This window comes from Polypterus senegalus, chromosome 1 (genome assembly GCF_016835505.1).
Source record: "Polypterus senegalus isolate Bchr_013 chromosome 1, ASM1683550v1, whole genome shotgun sequence".
NCBI classification, from domain to species: domain Eukaryota; kingdom Metazoa; phylum Chordata; class Cladistia; order Polypteriformes; family Polypteridae; genus Polypterus; species Polypterus senegalus.
Genome location: NC_053154.1, coordinates 74,128,535 through 74,150,005, shown reverse-complemented (window position 1 = coordinate 74,150,005; position 21,471 = coordinate 74,128,535). Strand labels below are relative to the sequence as shown.

Below are 21,471 nucleotides of genomic sequence, written 5' to 3'. Positions count from 1 at the left end.
GAGAAATGGCACAAACGCCACACAGTCAGGCACCGCTTGGAATTTGAACCGTCTCCCGTAGGTGCAGCACTGACCAAGCTGATCCACTTCAAATACACTTGTACAAATGTAATCAGAATGCAAGTTTAATATGGCACTGTGCTCTGTGCAAATATTTTACATCGACTTTTCTTTCTACACGTACAGCTAACACAAAGCCATATTCAGCACACAGGGGTTCACCATATAAGAACTGCTAGACAAGCTTTTTAAGACAAGACAAGTTAAGGACAACTGCGAAATGGGCAACGTGCACTATTTGTGTGTGTCACACTCGGCATGAAACTGTATCCTCTCTTTGCCTTGTTTGGAATTGTATTATTCACCTAAGCAGGGGCCTGCAAATGGAGAAAGAGTATAAAGCCTTGGAACATTGCCTGGCGCACCTTTGAAACCGACGGACGGATGGAAGAGAACGTCACCTGATCCTGAAAATCCTCCCAACGCAGTGACGAAAATGACAAGACTCTATACATCAGGCTCCCATTACCCGAAGGTCTTGTCATGGCTTCCTCACCTGTTATGCTGCATAAACCATCATTAAAGAAAGCCAAGTTTTTTCTCCTATGTGATTTCTTACCGCCGTATCACTGAGGGAGGGGTATCCATCGCCTTTTTATATCATATCTATATAGATTCGGGTTATGTAACATGCCACAATTACAAAAGAACTCACTCCAACAAGGGAGCTAGCACCCCCTGCAGGATACAACAAATATAAGCAAGCAGTCATTATTTATTGTTCCTCATCAATTTCTACTGGCTCCAATGTAGTCTCCAGAGTTCTATTGAAGGCTGCACATGTAATATTAATTGACATATTGGCACAAGACATTGTGGACTTGCTTGAAAAACTATCAATAACCAACTTATTTTATAATAAGTAGAATTGTTCAGCGTACATAAATATGCTGTGGTCATTTTCAAAGCCACCAAGACCTGGGGGACGATCCACAAAGCAAACACGCCTTGCTTAATTTGATAAGCTGAGCTGACTACAGACATGTTGAGATTCGCCCATTAGGTGTACACGATACTGATGCCAAAACAATTAAGGCTGCAAAAAGTGTACAAAATAATGGTCATAAAATTAAAACATTCGACTGCTTAAAAAACAAAAAAGCAAGAAAAGAAAGCCAGTTCTAAAAATTCTGTTCAATTCAAGTCTAGCAGACAACAAAACAGGACTACTTTAAATACACACATAGATGTAATCATTTAAATGTCACAAATTCTTTTATTTTCATTACGTATCACCACACATTTTTTTTTTTTTAAAACAAACCTGTAGCCTCAATATCTGGGGGAACATGTTTGGGACTCGGCAAGTGCTGCTCACATAACCGGTTGTACTGTGAGACTCTGCTCTGAGGTAGTAAAACACAGCGACATTCTGAATGAAATATTCAGTCACACTTCAGCAACACAACATGGAACAGTTTGCTTACTAAAACATGCGCATCTCCTTCCATATTCTTTATCATACATTCAGTTCACGTGACAGTTATGATACGTACTGTAACGGCCTTCACATCTGAAATAAAAGAATTCTGCATTGAAAAAATAATCAATTCTAAACCTCAATTATATACCATTTCAAATATTTCCAACAGATTAAGAAGTTATATTCCCCCAATTTTGACCAACCTGTTCATATACGTCAGTATGTGACTTCAATATCTAAATACATTTACAGATGTTTGCTTATATGATACTATATACGATTTAGTTCAAATTCTACTTTATATTATTTTGTAAAAAAAAAAAAAAAAAGTTCAAAAAATAGAAGAGTACAGATATAAAACATATACGTATTCATTTTAAGTTTATTTAAGACAACATGGCAAATAATTAAAATGACATTTGGGGGGAAAAAATTGCTTAGGCAAATCTTCAGACAGCAGGTTTAGAGTGGCGCATGACAGCGTGACACTTGTGGTGTATTGGAGCCTGAGGGTGTGACGCGGGGCTACTTTCCCATTTGGGTATTTCAGATTTAAAATACTAAACAGAAGTTGTACCTTAGTTAAACTGCTGAACTAAGTGCTTTCAAGCAGAATGGTAGAGTAAAAAGTAAAAAATGAACACAAGGAAACGTATTAAAATACTTCATTTAAGTTTGTCTTGCACCACTTGACCCCTTTGTATTTACTGTAAGATAAACCCTCTCCCCACAGGGGGGCAAAGCCTCAGCCAGCAGCATTGCATTCCTGGATGAGGTGCCAGTCCACGCGGGGCACTCACTTATTCACCCCCTGGGTCAATTTAGAACAGTTAGTCAAGTTGACGCGCAGGTCTTTGTATCCATTAACTGCTTTACAACCCAAACTTGTGTGTGTGTCAGGCATCATAATGTTTATCTAGCAGGCCAACAACATTTGGAAAAGGGTAACACATGTGAATCTTTCATATAAAGGCTCAGATATGCCCATATTTTTATGATCAAAGAACAACTTAAATAAATCAAGGGAAATCATTTTATATATTATATAACCGCTACTAGTACTTGTCAATTCAGATGGAGAGGGGGTCTGAAGTTCAAAAGGCTACTTTGGTCATGTAACTGGTTGCAAATCCTACTTCATGTTACACTCAGATTAACTTGACACATGCATTTCCTGGTCATTAGAGATGAATAAAATATATTAGTAATGTAATCCGCATACGCAAATCAGAAAAACAGGAATGCATCTTACTAAATGACAAACTGACCTAATGTCGAATCAGGCCAAACAAATAGGCTCACCAGTGTCCACCCTGAGCTAGTTAGTAGTCTTAATTAAAACGCAAAGGCAGTTACTTTCAAGTCTAACATATGAACACTCAAATAGCAACGTGTGGGTACCAGCTTTAGATCAGTGGGCCACAGTTCCTTCATCAGGTCGTGTTAGGTGAAATAATTTGAGCCCTTCTCATAATTTAATGCAGAAGACAAAACGGACACGTGTGAAAAGAGGTCAAGGCGAGTTGACAAAGACTTGAGGAGTGGAATTTATATTTAGCCAAATCCCAAAGGATGCACCACATTTACATCAATATTTGTTTTCACACTTGGCTTTTTTTTGGCCTTTAAAGAATATTTACTAGAGAAATTTGCTTCAAGTTTGTGTTTTGGTCTAAAGAAACAAAATTATTTACAATAAACAGAAACAAGTAGCTTTTAACATAGAAGCTAAATTTTCTACAATGCTTTTATACCTCAAGCTTCCTTTCATTTTCTCTAAATAATTCCGTATGTTAAAGTGCAATTAAAATGGTCATATAGTTTTAAATGTTTGGTAGTTTAAATAATTTGAAATAACATAAGCATGGCAAAAAAAAAAAATAAAACAGACAGACAAAGAGGCCGAGTTGAAAGGCAAATTTTAAGACGGGTACAATTTAAGGCTTTCCAGAGCACACCCAGCACCATATTGTGCTACACCCCTAAGCATTCAAGGGCTGCATCTTCTGTTTTAAATAAGCAGCCAATGTCTACACTTCCTGGAACTAAAGTGTGAACACAACAGTCTTTGGTTTATTTTAAGGAAAGTCAAGATTGATTAAATGCTGCCAAAACAGCCCAGATCATTTCTGTACCCACATTCTTGTTGCCCTCTTCATCAGGATTGCTATCCAACAGTTCCCGCGAGCGGGTTACTGCTACTTCATATTTGTCATCAGCAAGATTTGAAAAGATGTTTTCCAGCACATCAGAAGCATTAGCCAAGACAATAAGAGCCAGCAAACGTCTGTCCATGCGATGAGGGTCATTCACCCAGCGCTCCAGCAGGCTGTCTTGTAACCTTTTCACAAGACGTTGCTTTTCGGTTGTATTGGTGACTGGGTGAGTAGTCATGTCAAACAGAAGGAAGTTCTGCTTCTCTGTGGTCAGAATGCCTTTCTCCACTAAATTCTTTGCTAGCCTTTCTCGAACATTACGCAACTGATAATGTAACTTCAGAGGGTTCCACGTTTCACCTGTAGAGAGAATGGGGGGAAACAAACTTTAAATCATTGGTTTTTAACAAGATTTTCACAAATAAATTCATATTCTGGATTGTAAAATTTACTTTTATCACTGCATACTTTTCACAGTGAATGTTTTCAGAGTCTGTTATGGGTTCTGTTCGCAGAGAAAATTCAGTTTGGCATGCCCTAAAATTAAACAAGTAATCAAATGTTCAACAGTAAACAAATACCAAAAAAAATAATAAAATAAAATTGTCCCTACTCCCATAACACCAAAACAACTGAGCAGCAGTAGTCCACATTTCAGCTGAACTGGTGGAGCCACCATTAATCCAGGATGCAGATAACACAAGACTGCAAAAGTTACAAATAAACAGTACCAGCATTATCCAAGGAGCCAATAGCTGAAAGCCAGTAACTTGCTAGTAGGGATGCTCCGATTGGGTGGCCGCTTATGTAAATTGGCCGATTTTTACTAAAAAACACTTTATCTATGATCGATAAATTGGCTAATTATACATTTTTTTTTGCAGCAAACTTGCTGCATTGGAGACTTTCTCCCAAACTAGATGCAAGGGATGCTCCGGTATCCGAGAAGTCTGACAAACGGCAAGAAAAACTACTTTTGTCGTTTAAATTAAAATAGACACCGTTTCAGTTTGGACAGCAAGATTGTTTTAAGTGCAGCAAGCTTACATTTTTAACTAGAAAAAGATAAAGAAGGATAATAAATAATAATAAAATTTGCAAAAACCTCAAGTAAACGTTTTTCACGTTGTCATTATGGGGTGTTGTGTGTAGAATTCTGAGGAAAAAAAATGAATTTAATCCATTTCTTAATATGGCTGTAACACAACAAAATGTGGAAAAAGTGATGTGCTGTGAATACTTTTTGGATGCACTGTACATATTTTTGTACATATTTTATTAGTTAAAGAATGAATGTTAAGGAAATTTTATTTATTTTAGTATTGTTACAGTCACTGAACAATAAGCCTACTAAAATTCATTTTGTAAATAAAAAATAAACAGTTAATACCTATGGTCTATAGTATAATTATAAAAATACAAAAGGCAACACTTTAAGAACATAAGGCTTCTATGTATGTGAATACACAGGAGCTTAGTATAAAACATTTTTAAAAGGATTAAGAAATACAGTGTAGTAAATTAAATATTAGAGAAGTAGCAGAAACCTGCCCCATCATGCAGTGTTGTGTCTGTTGTTGGTATGGGCTTTAAATACTCTGAACCCTAAAAAAGGTGAGCAGTTGTAATTCATCCAAAACCTAATCAGCTCTTAAGATTAACAATTGCAAGCTGTCTACAAAATTTCATAAGAGTCAGTCAATTTAACCTAAATTTAATGTCCACAAAATATTTTACAGTAGACACAAGTCTTTCCAAATTATTAAAAACATGTTCTCAGGGTTTCAAAACTTAGTTTTTTTAATGAAAACAATTATGATTGATATTATAGAGAAATTACAAAGCTCATCTGGAAAAAATCAATTTTTACTTACATATTAAGACACATATTTCAGGGAAATTTAAATTATTGCGTAACTGTGTAAGCAACTTAGGCTAATGATTACCAAGAATGAAACGTTCAAAACTACAGGCACATTGCATGTCTTTTCCAGTGATTTTCATTCACAGACTTCATTTACGTAATCTTAGCAAAGTGGAGGCAGTCACAGGGCATTCATGTGGCACGACATATCTAGCGACTCGGTTCAGTTAGGTGTGATTTTGTCTCAATTCATTGGGGTGGGCTTATGTGTGTGTAGGACAATACATATAATGCAGCTATAAGGAATAAGCAATGTGGACGTTTTTTGAACTCACAAACTGAACACAGGCACATCTGTCTGATGTCTTCAGCCTTGGATACTGAAACAATGTCTAAAAACAGCAGCAAAGATTGTAGCTGAATTGATTGTATCTGTAAAGCATTTGTGCATCACCAGCTCTGTCAGACAGCACATTACTGGCTTTGACAAACGGGTGAGCTTATTATGCTTTGGAAAAGTGAAATGGTGCTGCAAAGTTATCATGCTGTTATCTAATATCCTGCAATAGATCGTTGTGTAATCTGACATCCTCGGGCAATGAGATCAGCATTAACAGTTATCAAGTTTGACATCCTCCCCATCTAGAAGTCGTGTAATGTGCCACCGGTTTAATAGTTAAGCCTGCAGATGTCTATTAAAATAAATCTTATTAATAAGATTAATTTTAGTTGGAATGAAATAATATTTCACCTGGGTATATTTTATTTTGGCAAATTAAACCTATGACATGATGCCAGCTGCTAGAATTCTGAACATACCGGGCAAGTCCTATCATTAAGAATCCACTGGCTTTCTTTCTGCTTGTTTGTTAACAGTATTGAAAGATTTGGCTGAGTGGTCCTTAATGCACAAGAGGAGAACCAATAATAAAAAGTCTTCCTCTTTAGCTCTAGCTAATTGTTACATCAAATAGAGATCATCTTCTTGAATGGTGGTGATGATATTTGGTGCTAAGAGACACTGAAGCATTTTGAAAGAGACTTCTACTTGAGTTTGAATTAAGACAGCTAATAATGACTGCACTATATGGCCTATCAGACAGATAATGTAAAGCTAACAGACATGTTTATTTTTCTGAATTTCGGTTTGTAAAATTTTGAAACCATGCTTACATCCATCTTTTTACACTGAAATGGCAAAAATCTTGTATCTAAAAACATGACCCGTGAAAATGAATGATGCATCCATTACTTTTGTAGTTCCTATTTAATGGCCGAGTATGGACTTTTTGGTCCATCATCTTACCTGTGAGAAACTCAATCCAACTTTGCACATTCTCAGGAGGATTGGTAGCTTTGATGTGCTTGAGAGCTTCATCCAGAAGAACATCTCCTGTTGGGGCATCTGACTTTAATAAAACCTGAAGAAATAAAGAATTAAGAGAGTATTAAAAAAAAAAAAAAAGAGCAATCTTTTTGTCAAGCTAAGCTGAAAAGCAAATCTCACACATGAACAACTGACTATTTCTTTCAGTCAGCAGAGCCCATCTTCAGAGTTAGAATTGGTGAGGATTCAAATTCGCCCCTATGGAAGTAAAGGTGTGGGTATGTCCATGATTGGATGCCACAAGGACTAATATCCTGCTCGGGAATGTCTTTGCATAAAAAAATTGTGCTGCTGGGATACGTTTCAGCCCTCACAACCCTAAACTGGACTAACCAGTTTGAGAATGTTAAAGCACTGTGTAAATACTCTATTAAACCTATACAGCAAGTGGATGGGAATGTCAACACGTAGAAAATCTTCTACATGCAAAAAAAAAATAAATAAATAAATATAAATAATCACACAGCCCTGTTCTCCTTTTTGTGCAAACTTACAGATATGCAAGTATGTCCTCAATTCAAAAAAAAAAAAATACACAGTAGTAGCAAAATAGGATACAGGTCATCAAGACTAATTGTTACATTGGTTGCAAGGTTTCAACAAGAAACCTTAGAGAAAGTGGAGAAACACAAATAGATGTGTATGTGTAGGTGTATAATGGACCAACTCCAACAAATCAAAGGGATACGAGGACAATGTTCTTGCAACTGGTAAAAGAAACAAAAAGAAAAACTTTTTTTTTCTAAAAGGAATAGAAGATTATGGGAGAAGACTGAATGCTTTTGAAACCTGCAAGTTCATAAATATTTTAGTTCAGTGTGATAAAGGGTATTTCTGATTCAATGGGAGAAAGAATACATTTGGATAATACATAAAGACTGGATAAAATATTTAATAGTTTTCTAGGAGTTCCCTCAGTGCAACAGAAAAATCTGGAAGGTTCTCTTAGGCAACAGCTTTTTGTAAAATAAAGGATTTTCTAAAACTTGTTAAAAGAGCCTAGGTTTTAGGAGTTGTACAGTATAATAGAAAATTTCAGCAAATTATATTATGAAAATTTATTTTAAAAAAACAACAGAAATTCAATAATTTTAAAACAAAAACTTTCCAAGTTTCAAGAAAGTGGCAGAAAAGCTGGAAAGTTCCATTATACAAGAAGAGCTTCTCAAAGAACCATCTTTACCCGGAAAGTATCATTTTTGCACTCCTGCTTTCTAGTAACTTCTAAATAGTCTGTAAAAATTATTATAGATTGACCAGGACAGAATTTGGACCAGGGTATGTTTGTGGTAAAGAAAATTGAATATACGTAAATGTAAAAGTATCATACAGTTGTGGCCAAACTTATTAGGCCCCCTTATGAAATTAGGCAACACTCCAGATTCCAATATGAAAATGACCATTAACAACAAATGTTTGTTTTTTTAAAGCGTAACTGTGTCCAAAATAACAAGGTCCACTAATTGTAGTTTGGATATTTTATTGACACACTGAGTGGAAACAAGAAAGGGCAAAAATGAGACATCCAAAATTATTAGCCCCATGCCCATTAATAGTCAATACTGTACCCTTTTTGAGCCACAACTGACAACAATCTATTAGAGTAGGTCTTTACTAGATTAGCACAGGTCTCCTGAGGGATTTTGGTCCATTCCTCCATTGCAAATTGTTCTAGCTGGTCCAAATTGCATGGTTTCCGAGCATGGACATTCACTTTGAGCATTCGCCACAGATTCTCAATGGGATTGAGAATTGGGCTCTGTGCGGGCCACTCCAAGATCTTGGTTTTGGTATCCTTGAAAAACTGTTGAACTAATTTTGATATATGCTTTGGGTCATTGTCTTGTTGGAAGACCCAGCAACGACCTAAGCCTAGACTACAAGCAGATTTCTGCATATTCTCCCTCAGAATGTCAACATAATTTTCTTTTTTCATGATGCCATGCACCCGAACAACGCTGCCTGTGCATGAGGCTGCAAAACAGCCCCACAGCATGATGCTCCCACTACCATGTTTAACTGTGGCAACTGTGCTCCTAGGGTTGAAGACCTGTCCCTTTCTTCGCCAAACATAAGCAACATCCATGTGCCCAAACAGTTCCAGTTTAGTCTCATCAGACCAAAGCACAGACTTCCAAAAATCATCTTTACATTTCAAATGTTCACGGGCAAACCTCAGTCGGGCTGTGATGTGCCACTCGTTGAGTAAAGGGGTTCTTCTGGGACGATGGCCGTGAAGCCCACCACGGTGAAGAGCCCTCACAACTGTGTTCCTTGAAACATCAACTCCAGAAGAGGCCAGGTCAGCAACAATCATCTTGGCAGAAGTCCGGGGTTTCTTGCTGACATCTCTGACAATTTTTCTCTCCAGAGTTCTTGAAATTTTGCGCTTACGGCCACAGCCAGGTTTGTTTCTAACAGAATTTGTCTCCTTGTACTTGGCAATGATGCAACGTACAGCCGTTCTAGACACTGTGAATCGCTTGGAAATGGCAGTGTAGCCTTGCCCCTTATCATGAGCCTCTACTATCTTCTTTCTGAGCTCCAGACTGATTTCCTTTGTCTTTGGCATGGTCAGTAACAGTAGTCCCTCTCATGTGTTCATGAGCCCTGTTCCTTGGGAGTCTTTTTATGCTGACTGAGTGTTGTTAGGAAGCCAATTGATTGCACAGGTGTTGGTTTCAAAGCTGATTGGTTAATTAGTGTAGGTGTGCTTTGAAAGCAAACATTAACATGGGGCTAATATTTTTGACCACCCCATTTTTTACTATATTTGATATAAAGCAAGACTAAAAATATATTTTATATTACAAAATGTATCAAAAGCTAGTAAATAGCACTGGTGGATGTTTGATTATATCAAGTTTCATCAATGTTGCAAACTTTGGGAAGAAGTTTAGGAAAATGTTTCATGATTCCAGGGGGACTAATAATTTTGGCCTCAACTGTATATAGGAAATAAAATGGGAAATTTAAACACACAGAGGGTCTGAAACTTGTAGGTATTACTTATGAGAAGGGCCTAGGAGTCATAATGGACTCATCACTGTGGACATTTAGATGGGTACAGAAGCCATTAAGGTGCCAAACATGTACGGTTAGTTAGCACAATGTGTCCAATACAAGTGAAGGGAGGTTATGCTTAAGCTTTATAATGGACCCCTCACTGAAGTACTTTGTCATTTTTACAACTTCAAGAACAAATCTGCACAGAGTAGCAAATAAAAAGCTAGAGAAAGTCCTGAAAAACTTAATCTGACTCCAGCCCTTAAAACTATGAACTATAAAGAGAGATTGAAGGAGTTGAACCTTTTAGTTTAAACAGATATGTTTTAAAGTGAGTTCAACAAAAACATGGAAACCTTGTAGGGTAAACATTTGAAAGTTTTTCTTCACAAAGAGCTATAGATGAATGGACCCAAAATTTTTGATATAAGCTTTCTCCTAATATACATTATTTAGTCATCATCCCAATATCTTTGATTCAGTCTGTTTTTGAAATTGTTTATGCAGGGCCATCTCAAGGGATGGGCAGGATCCAGGGTGATGGGGTTGTTGCAGCTGGGAGTAGCGATGAGGTGATGAAATGGCTACCTATAGCCGATGTCATATTACAATACTTCTAGGGTACGTTAAATCTGCAGACTGCGGTCACTGATCTCTTTCACTGGATCATGTCAATTTACATGCCTGAAAACCACAGGCCATGTCAAATTTCGTGACTGCGTACCCATTTTTCAGCACAGTCATGCTGGCTCCTTTTTCTAATGGTCAATAGCATGCTGCCTGATGGAGCTGGTGCTGTACGAAAGGTCAACAGTTACAGTATGTTCAGCCACAAACTCATTTCTTTTTTCTTTAAATCCATTTTGTCACGGTATTGTAAAATGAAAGACTTCACAAAAAGAAGAGAAGCACACCTATCTGATGGCTATCAACACCTGTGCACCTTATTCCTTGTCACTGCTTTATTTGAATTATACTTCTGGATGAGCATTCATTGGTTATCAGCTCTCATGCACACAACTAAAGGTTTGACTTTTGTCGGAGTGAGTCACAGACTAGTTGGACTGAGTCATTGGGGAGGACACCAAGGCAACTGGAAATTACAGGAGTGTGCTGCCAATTTCCTCAGAAATCCAAAAATTATGTAAATACAGGTGACAACTGAAAATCGCGAACTGGCTTGCAGTTTCTGGTAATTCAACAGTACATTACACTAACATATTCGTCATAAAGACTGCCAACCACTTCCTTTTCTAGTTTTTACAACAAACTCTTTTAAAAGAACTTCATGTGACACATTTGCAGACTCCCTCTTCTATTTCTTTTCTCCCAACTGCTGTAGTAATCTGTCTGTATCTTTGCTTACGTTTGCCCCTTTCCCACCAGCTTTAAAGACCCCTAGCCCTAAGCAAGATTAGTTATGCTGTATTCCACAGTAACTTTAAGCGTATAAATGTTGACACAATATAATCAGTAAGGGGTGAACATGCTTCCAGTTTTGATTAATGCAGGTCTCCTCCCACTAGTTTTAGATGTCACGGTAATTAAAATTAAGAGTTGTGTGTGTTGCTTTATTAAAAACTTTTAAATATGGAGGGGTTTACATATTTTTACAAGTGTGTGTGAAGAGAGAGTGTACATTGTTATTTTGGGGGATGGTGGGGGTTTTGACCAGCTCAGCCACCCCCTTTAATCCCCATATTCAGACTGCCCTACATGTTATCATTTATGATCACTGAACATACAGAAGTTTTCAATCTAGAAAACATGACAGGGACTTCAGACAATGCACAGGCGAGGTCCAGTGGAAAAACAGTTACAGTAATTTGTTTCCCATGAGAAATCACTAGAGCACAAGTGTCTGAAAAAGTATGTAAACAGTTTTTTTTTCCTCCCATTTATACCGCAACTTTTTAGACATGAAGGTAGCTCCCAGTCCTTAAAACAATAATGGCTCAACAGATAAAGTAAAAACTACGAACAGCTCACTTGTGATATTAAGATACCTATTTGCATTATAGTTTTGAACATGTGTTTTACAATAATATACATGGGAACAAGATGTGCAAGTACCGTGTGTATATAATTTGTAATGCAGCAAAATCTCAAAACTTTTCAACAACCTGAATGCTTTAGCAAGACTAAATAAATTTTTCTACAAAAAAAAAAAAAAAAAAAAAGTTTGAAATACATAATAAAAATATTGTCCAGGATGGAAATTTTGAAAAGCTACATTTAAAACTCCTTCCATTTGTTGCATCCCAATTTTGATCTTACAGAACAGGATTTTCATTTTAGTTCTGACTACCAAGTCCAATATAGTCACTTAAGTTCTGGCAACACTGCCAGAAAGCACCTGGGTCTACAGTAAGATTGTCTGCTAAAGCAAGGCGAAGGAATGTTTCTTCTATGAAGTACAAAGACTTTGTATCTCATAATGTACAAGAGATATTTCCTGCAAAAAAATAAAACGAAAATTATAAAATGAAAATGCAATCTCTTTTTCGCAATTTCATTTTCAAAGTCGGAGCGTAAGAATGCTGCAAAAATTTAAAACAAAAAGACATAATCCCATTTGCAATTTCACTTTCAGCCTGAACAGCAATGTAGCTGCAAAAATGAAAAGTAAAATGATTTTCCACTTATTTTCATTTTCAAGTTTGCAACATGCAGATAGTGCAAGATCAATGGATGGGGCTTTGTACCTCAATTTCCCACAGTCCTTTGTGTTTCGCAGCTGTAGATCCAATTCAATCGATACGACTATTTCTCATTTCGATTGTGTTCAATTCATGTGAATTAGATTTTTTCACCCCCATACTACAAGAACTCTGCACAGTTGCACAGGCCTTATCAAATAGTGCAGCAAAAGGCAAGCAGTCCTTTTAAACAGACAGCGAGGCCACCCAAAGAACCATGTTATGAGCAGGAAATCCAGCCATTGTGACTCTATAATACTACAAAAATACAAAGTGTCCTATTTCCACTTCAGTGTAAATAAATGTAAGTGGTAGTAAAGGCTAATTTCAGTCCTGTTAAATTTTGTAATTAAATAGCACACTAATTACTTTAGAACTACAATTATATGAGGTCTTTGGATTTTGTGAGACGGTGTTGCTGTGATGATGAAAATCACTTGAATTTAAACTCAGTCGAAGTGAGAAGTATTTTATCAATCAAAGTGGCTGCACAACTACAAAGGACAAAGAATTGAGTTAAATTGAGTTGCAAAGCCCTGTCCATTGGCCCACGTGCCATCTGCATGTTGAGAACTTGAAAATAAAGATGCAAAGTGAAAATGCATTTTACTTTTTTTTTTAAGCTTCATTGCTGTTCAGGCTGAAAATGAAATGGCAAATGTGGTTATTTCATTTTATTTAAAATTTTTGCAGCATTCTAGCATGAAGACTTTGAAAATGAAATCACAAATGGGCTTATTTCATTTTAACTTTAATTTGTGCAGTGTTCTTGCGTGCAGACTTTTAAAATGAAATTACAAAAGAGAGATTGCATTTTCATTTCATAACTTTCATTTTCATTTTCTTTTTTGCAGAAAATACCTCCCATAATAGTGCTCTTAATAAGCTTATTCTGGATTGGTACAAAGAATCTAAAATTGGAGATTCTGACCTGTACATTCTCACCTATTTTTTTCGAAGTGCCCATATCAAATTTATGAAGTTTTCCTCATAAGCATCCTCAATAGGATAACTTGCTTAAATACAACCCACATTTCATAAATTAAACTTTGAAACTGACAAGAGATACCAAGCAATGTGGAAAATGATCTCTAATAAACTCAAAGCAAAGTTTTATTTTATAAATACATTCAAAAGTGAGGTAGAAAAGAAACCTACATACATAAATTTATTTGACTTGAGTTAATCACTTCTGGCAGCACTGAGAATTGGCATTTGCTCACCTTGCGATCCAACATTTTTTTCTTTCTTAACGTGGCTGCCTCAAGGTGGATCCTTCCCCTGAAGGCGAGCTCAATAAGAATACAGCCTCGGAGCCCTGACGAGATGCAGTCGTTCCAGAAAGAAGTGTATCCCTGAAAGCACCAAGAGAAATGAGCAATAAAAAAACACCCACACATCTGGTATAAAATACAATTGAAGGTTGTTCTTGCTCTCCCATAGTTCAAAACATAATAAAAGCAAGAAACAAAAAGTAAATGAGAACAGTATAATGTTAAAAGATATTTCACAATAGGCAGGAGGACACAAGCTGCACAGTTTCAGGTCACTGGTAAGATAGTTTACATTTTTAGTCAAGAAACATTAAAATGCATACTGAATAATCTGGACTACCACTCTAATTTTAATACTAAACACAATTAGAAAGAAATTAAGCAGGATCTGCCAATTACTGTATCACTTTACTGTCTTTGTTCTGTGAACTAATCTTCCCTACAGATACTGTAAACACACAGCACTGCAAAATGAAGAATTGAAAATTAAGCAGAGCTGACATGCAACACAAATTAAATTATGGCAAAAGTCAAGAAACCTTCACAATTACAAAGTGTCTACAGTCCCTATAAACTATGCACAAATTCTGCTATAAAACTAGGTTTAAATTAGAATACTGTATGCTGCTTTATGCAAGTGGAGACCGTCAGAATTACAGACATGTGACTTGGCCCCAGGCTCACATTTGGGCTTATAATATTACAAATATCAGCATAGAAAGAGCTTTTTGTTGCAGTGATATAAATGGAATTAATTTACTTTCTCAACAGAGAATAAGGATGCTTCTTGAAATCAACCAATAGGTCAAGCCATTGCTTTCTATTTTACTAACAAAAAATTAGACCAGTTTTAACTGGCAAACACACTCCAAAACAATTGAAATTTTAAATGTTTGTTTATAATAACTTATTAAATAACATCATTCTATGCAAAAAATTCCTGGTAGTGTTAACAGTAACAGAATACTTTACTTGCTTTAAAGTATGAGGGGCCAGGCCTAAGCATTAAATGCACAAATTCAAAACCAGTTCTTGTTAGCATGAGACAGAAGTGTATGTTGGGCCTCCGGTAAAACATTACAGAAGTATGATACTGGGTACGGTTTAAGCCTATTTTAGTGGATATGTCAAATTCTGTTTTAAGTTGCAATGTTATTAGGACCAAGAATTACTTCATAATAACCATATCAAAAATACATTTAGTAGGCATATAAAATGTTAAATATTGAAAATGTACTTTTTGGAAGACAAAAAGGAAAAAACACATGCCTTATAAAACAAGGAGATATTCTAAGTTAGTCTTCTGTAAAGAATTTATGTGCATGTGCTTCTGCAGACACGTGTTAGAGCAATACTAGCAGTACACAAGCAGCGTGTTCACTGACAGCTGTGCCTCTATGCCTGTGCTCACCTCTGCCCTGGCGGAGTTAGTGGGTAACTATGCATTCATATAAAATAATTTAACCCCTGCATCATTTTAACTTCGACATGTTTCCTGTAGTTTCCAATGGATAACTAGCATTACCAACAGACACAATCGATTCCAGAACTATTCACCACAAGGCAGGGTGCAGACCTAGACAAAAGGCCAGTCCAAAGCAGGGTGCACTGGCTCACATTCTTTTACACTCTCTCATGTTGATTCAATTCAGAGGCACCAATTAGTCCTTTTTTTTCTAGGGGGAGTTAATGGTCAAAATCTCTTCCATTTAACATAAACAATGGCAGAATCGTGACTGAAGAACGTTTGTTTTATTCTTCTATGTTCAAATTTTAAAACATAAACATCAGTTTTCCCACTGATGAAAAATAGTAAAGATAAGAGCTCTAAACAGTCAAAAGAAATAAAAGGCCAGATGTACAGTATGTAATGTAACTGCAATGTCATTAAATTCATTTTTCCTGACTAACAAAATGAACCATAAGCTTAAATGCTGTATGTCTGTGTGTTTAATTTCAGGAACTTAACTCACATACATCAGACATGAAAAAAACCTCTTAAAAGAATGTGACAATAAAAACCTAGATCAAATAACAGTCATTTTATAACACTACAACTAAGTGGCCTTGTTTAGTCTATATTACAATATACTGATATCTGTCGAAGTATATGAGTGAACTTTACATATTTAAAAAAAAAACCACACACACACACAGGTTACCTGAAAAGGTTAGCATACTGGCAATAAGAAAGGTACCAGCATTACCTCAGTAATTATAAAAGAATTCCTCCACTGCAACATTACCACTTTGTGATGTAGTGCTTTTCACTGATAACTTCTACAGAAACAGAATACACACCATCCCAAAAGGAAGTAGATTACTCCGTCGGTGTGTCATTTTCAGTTCTGTGAAATGAGCTTATTAACTTGCCTCTAAATCTTTGGGATGTGTGAGGAAACCAACAACACATGAACCTCACACAGACAATGCTTGGGCCAGAATTCAAACCCGAGTCTCCAAAGCTGTGAGACACACTAGGGCTTAACCACTATGCCTCTCTATTACTAAGGTAATATTTATATCCATTCTAATGAGTGGATTTAGTACTTTGCAGCAATCAAATGTCTTAAATCTTGAGGGGAAATAATATCTTTATCAAAACAAAAAGTTTGAAATTTAACACATTTTAAAAAATATTTTTCCAAATACTCATCTTAAAGGTGGGAGCTTGTTAAAAATGTACCTGGGTAATGTGAAGGGATAATTTGCATTATAAATGACAACTATGTTGTTTGTTGATATTTTAAAGGCTCCTGGTTATTTAAGTGTTTTGCTGTTTTCATGTAGTAAACTCTGTGGGGGGCTGGCGCCCTGCCCAGGGTTTGTTTCCCTGTGTTGCACCCTGTGTTGACTGGGATTGGCTCCAGAAGGCCCCCTAGACCCTGTAGTTAGGATATATTGGATTGGATAATAGATGGATGGATGGATGTAGTAAACTGCGGTTTTTGCTGACATTATGTAAAAACCAAGATCTAGGGTAAGCTAGCTTTTACAGGTATTACTGGAACCTTCTGCCACACCATTCACAACTTTGTGCATCATGACAGCACAAAATTCTGTTCTATTTCACAATTAGCAAGTGCATAATATATCAACAAAAGGTTGCCTTCACATCTGTTCTTGTATATGATCTGTTAGCTAATATATTGAACCATAAACCAAAAGTCTTCTACTTCAAACGATGCCTCCAACCCATTATTTTAGCCAGATTAAGTGGTTTAACATGTCAGTAGTCTACTATAACAATTTTAAAAATAACACTGGGCAAGTAAACAATACAACAAAACTGTAAGTCAAAGTATGGGCAACACTGGTGAAAGGTCATGCAAATAAAAAGTTAAAACAACTTTAGCAGGGTGCAAGCTTAAAACAAGACACATTTCTGCACAGTGGGAATCCTTTCTGGATTCCTAGAGTTGCATCACAAAATGTAAACATTATAAACTATAAAAAAAATAGAATGTGTAGATAAGCCAGAAAAAAAAAAAAAAGAGGATACAGATAAACCAGTAACATTCTGTAACAAATGAAGAGACAGAACTGTCAGATATGATATATTAAACTAAAAGGAACAATATAATGGTTGGACTCTATCTCTTTAAAAATTAATACCTCTTTGTCTTTAAGTCCCAAAAGTAGTACTTCTTCCATAAGTGTGAGACGAAGGTCCTTGGAATCTTCTTTATCCTCTTCAACCTGACCGTCAAGATTCCCAGATTGTTCTTGATTTTCCTTCTCTGTACGTCTGTCATTTCCGCCCACTGCCTCACTTCGCCTGTTTCGGTAGGTCAAAGTGGTCATGCTGCTTCACAGACCCCACTAACCTTTATCAAATGAAAATACCACAAAAAGTGAACCTCTGGTGTAAAATTCAAAACATACAGTAAATTGAACACAAGGGATGCAACAAGGAATACCATATATTTACATATGCCCTTCCATTGCCTATGCCATTCTAAACACCGAGCAATAGATAAAACACAGATTATAAACAAAACTAAAATACAAAAATTAAAATCAGACAAAGCAATTTAATGGTAAGACGGACAAAGGGGACAGTCAAGTGGATGGAGGAAAGAGGATCTAAGGGTGCGGGAGGGAATGGCAACATGGACGATGTCAGACAGATATGGAGGGGCAAGGTTGTGGATACCCTTAAATGTTAGTAGGAGAATTTTGAATTGAATGTGTAAACCGAAGCTGCTGCAAAACAGGAGTGATATGGTGAATAGAGGGGGTTCTAGTAATGATGTGGGCAGCTGAATTCTGGACCAGTTGAGTTGAAGCTTATAAAGAGATTTGCGAGAAAGACCAAAGAGAAGGGAATTACATTAATCCAGACGAGAAGTGTCCAGGCTATGAGCAAAGAAAGCAGTGGTGTGGGGAGTGAGGGAGGGGCAAACACGATTAATGTTATGCAAGTGGAAATATGCACACCGGGAGATGTTACTGATGTGGGGCTGAAAGGATAAAGTGCTGTCAAGGATGACACTCAGACTCTTAACCTGTGGGGAAGGGAAGACAGAGCAATTATCAATAACAAATGAAAAATGATCAGTTTTGGATAATGTTGATTTTGTACCAATATGGATAACCTCAGTTTTGTCACTATTTAATTTCAGAAAAATTGAACAAAACCAGGATTTGATTTCTGCTATGCAATCAATATATCAATCAATAATAACCTAGATGTGGCACGAGAATCCAAAAGCTGATTTTTTGAGGCAGTACATACCTAGTTTTCGCACATGTCTTTCAGATAATGAGCTCAAATTTTGTTGCTAAAAAATGTTTTAATTTGACACCGGTTCAGTAGATTGTTGCTAATAAAGGGTGTTTTCTCACAAGTAGCTCACATTTACTTCACAATGACAGATGTGATTTCACCTAATAGTCACTCAACATATTCTAGACAAAACATGTTTTTAGATGCCTAATTTCTTTTAATCACTTTTTCCTTTTGTGTTTATTTTGAATGTCAGTTTAGTACAGTATGTCTTTTGATATAAGTGACTCTTCACACCAGAGGTGCCAGACTTTTGTACCTGTTGTACATTAGAACTTTTAAGCAGCAGTTCCAACAAACAGATGGCAGCCAGAGGCTTTCCTTATAGACAGCAATGGAAAAATCACTACTTTATGTCCAGCTTTCCTTTTAGTTATTTCAATGCCTTAAAAATGGGGCATAACCACATTTCTAACTGCAAGGCTTTTTTCTTTTTTTTTTTAACATTTGCAGTTCTAATTTTGCCTGTCTAAGACAACACACAATTTCATGTTATTCTAAGTTACTATGTGATACGGATGTCACCTACAATATGCATCCTTATTAGAGGTTCTAACTAAGTGTGCCTGTCCCTGTGACAGGGACAAAGAGAAAAGCCAAGAGGAAGTGGCAAGAAACAATACCTCCAGTCTGACAGAGGACAGTATTTGGTTCCAGGTTGATAGAAATATATTTTAGATATAGCCCATCACCTATTCACAAACACGGCTGTCCTTACACATGTGGTCAATTGCACCAATTAGTTTAGGACATATATCTTTGCCAACCCTTCACTTTTGTGTGCTGTATACAATAAATCAGTAGTACTGTAGTTTAGAAAAGTAATCTCATACCAGATAGTGTGGACAGATGGACTGTTGATTCTTAGCCATGAAGATCAATCTATCAAATAGTGTTTTTTATACTGTATCTATCCACCAAGATTACTTTTACTGACCTTTATTTTAGCAAGACTTTTTAAACAAGTAATTTTCAATCCGAGATGCTGTACATGACTAAGTGATTATTTTAAGATTAAAATCATTGTAAACACTGAGTAAAAAATTATTATAATTTCCTACCTTACATACAGCTACTCTATTTGCTTTTTCGGTAGGCTTTACTTAATGGTGCTTTCCTGAATTTCCAGTTTGATTGTACCTGTCTGGTAGCTAGCAAGTTGTAAAAAGGCAAAATAAAGAACATTGCACATATATTACACATTGATAATGTGTAATGTGACAATATCTGTAAATATTATTTTTTGTCAAATTCCCATGTTCTACCTAAAATGACTCCAAACAATAATACGAAGTTGTTTTTTTTTTTTTCAGTATCTTACTTGCTGATATCAGAACCTAATACAATTGGCAAAAAAGAATGAGAAAGCATCAAATTATTTTAATCTTCTCAGTGTAATACTTGTACACCATTTTAAAAAAAAGAGACGAAACTGACGCTTGTTTTTAGATAAAACAGAAAAGGGTTCACGTGTCTATTTTAACAGGATAGAAACCAGGCTCTCTATGGAAAATGTTTCAGTTTCAGTGCTAAAGGCAGTATCTAATAACAAGACATATACATGGAATAGTACTATTCCATTTCAGAATATACATTTACATTATAATAGAAGAATGCATGCCTGCCTTGTCATTTTAGAAAGTTTCTGATCAAAATTTTAAATCCACACCAAGGAAACTTGTATGCCGTGCCTGTGTATTCTTATCATCTCTTTTTTCTAGTTTGAACCCTAACAATACAAAACTATTGTTGTCAGTCTGGTAAAACTAACTTGCCCCAGTTTTGATGCAAGTATGAAGGTGTGCTTTAGGTGTGTTGAGCTGTAATTTAACAAGGTTTTTCAGAAAACCATACTGGAATGCATTATTGTGCTTGGAGTGTGCTGCAGGGCAAAGCACTGTCATATAATTAAAAAAAATCTTTATCTTGTGAAACTTCAGTATAGTAGGGTTGTCAGACTTTGACAGACATGACATTTGTTGAGTAAATAAATAGGTTAATTATATTTGGCTACCTGTACTTATTTAGTCAGCCATTGTTCTCTTACAGTGTATTCACATGCTTCACACTGGGAAATGGACTTCTGTCCAAGTGGTACACAGGTAACTTGGTCACTCTATTTCACAAAGTCTGTGCCATTAGTCTGGGAGATGCAATGCCCATTTAGCAAGATTAAGGTTTTATTTTCCAAGGAAAAAAAGATTGAATATTCATTACTGCTTTTGGTGCAAATCAAGCAGCCAAACACCACCAACACAACATTTCTCATAGGACACCAACGTACAATGCTCCCAAACATAGCAAATTATGAAGATATGATCTTACAAATGTTAACTTCAAAAATTATTGGCACATTTCTGGGGCCTCATGTATAACGCCGTGCGTAGAACTCGCACTATAACATGGCGTAAGCACAAAAGCCGAAATGTGCTTACGCACAGAAAAATCCAGATGCAGGAATCTGTGCGCATCTAACTTCCACGCTCTTCCGCTACATAAATCCCGATCAGCGTGAAAACTAACGCTCGTGCACGCGCATTTTGTAACACCCCAAATCCTCCCAGAATTACGCCTATTTGAATATGCAAATCAATATAAATCGCCCTTAAGCGCAGCCTTCTGTGAAAAGACAATGGGAAAAGCACGGGGGGAAACATAAGAATTTCAGCGAATACCAAGTGGAGGCAAAGGAAAAACATACTATTTGTTCAAATAAACCGTGGTATAATCAACAAAATGAAGTTGATCGAGTGACATAGCGTGTTGGAGAAACTTGAAAGCTCACATTCACAAAATCGCACAGTGCCGGAAAT

The 21,471-nt window shown here is 36.4% G+C and overlaps 1 protein-coding gene across 1 annotated transcript in view; it reads right to left on the bottom strand.

The window, feature by feature from the left end:
* Positions 1-1,248: 1,248 nt before the first annotated feature.
* Positions 1,249-21,471, bottom strand: part of LOC120527398 (Golgi phosphoprotein 3-like) — a 32,697-nt gene continuing 12,474 nt past the window's right edge. The window contains exons 2-5 of the mRNA XM_039750774.1: positions 17,485-17,696; positions 13,819-13,950; positions 6,810-6,924; positions 1,249-3,999 (exon numbers count right to left, since the gene is read on the bottom strand). Of these exons, the coding sequence (XP_039606708.1) occupies positions 3,572-3,999; positions 6,810-6,924; positions 13,819-13,950; positions 17,485-17,673 (864 nt within the window). The 5' untranslated portion in view covers positions 17,674-17,696 and the 3' untranslated portion in view covers positions 1,249-3,571. The remainder of the gene's footprint in view (positions 4,000-6,809; positions 6,925-13,818; positions 13,951-17,484; positions 17,697-21,471) is intronic.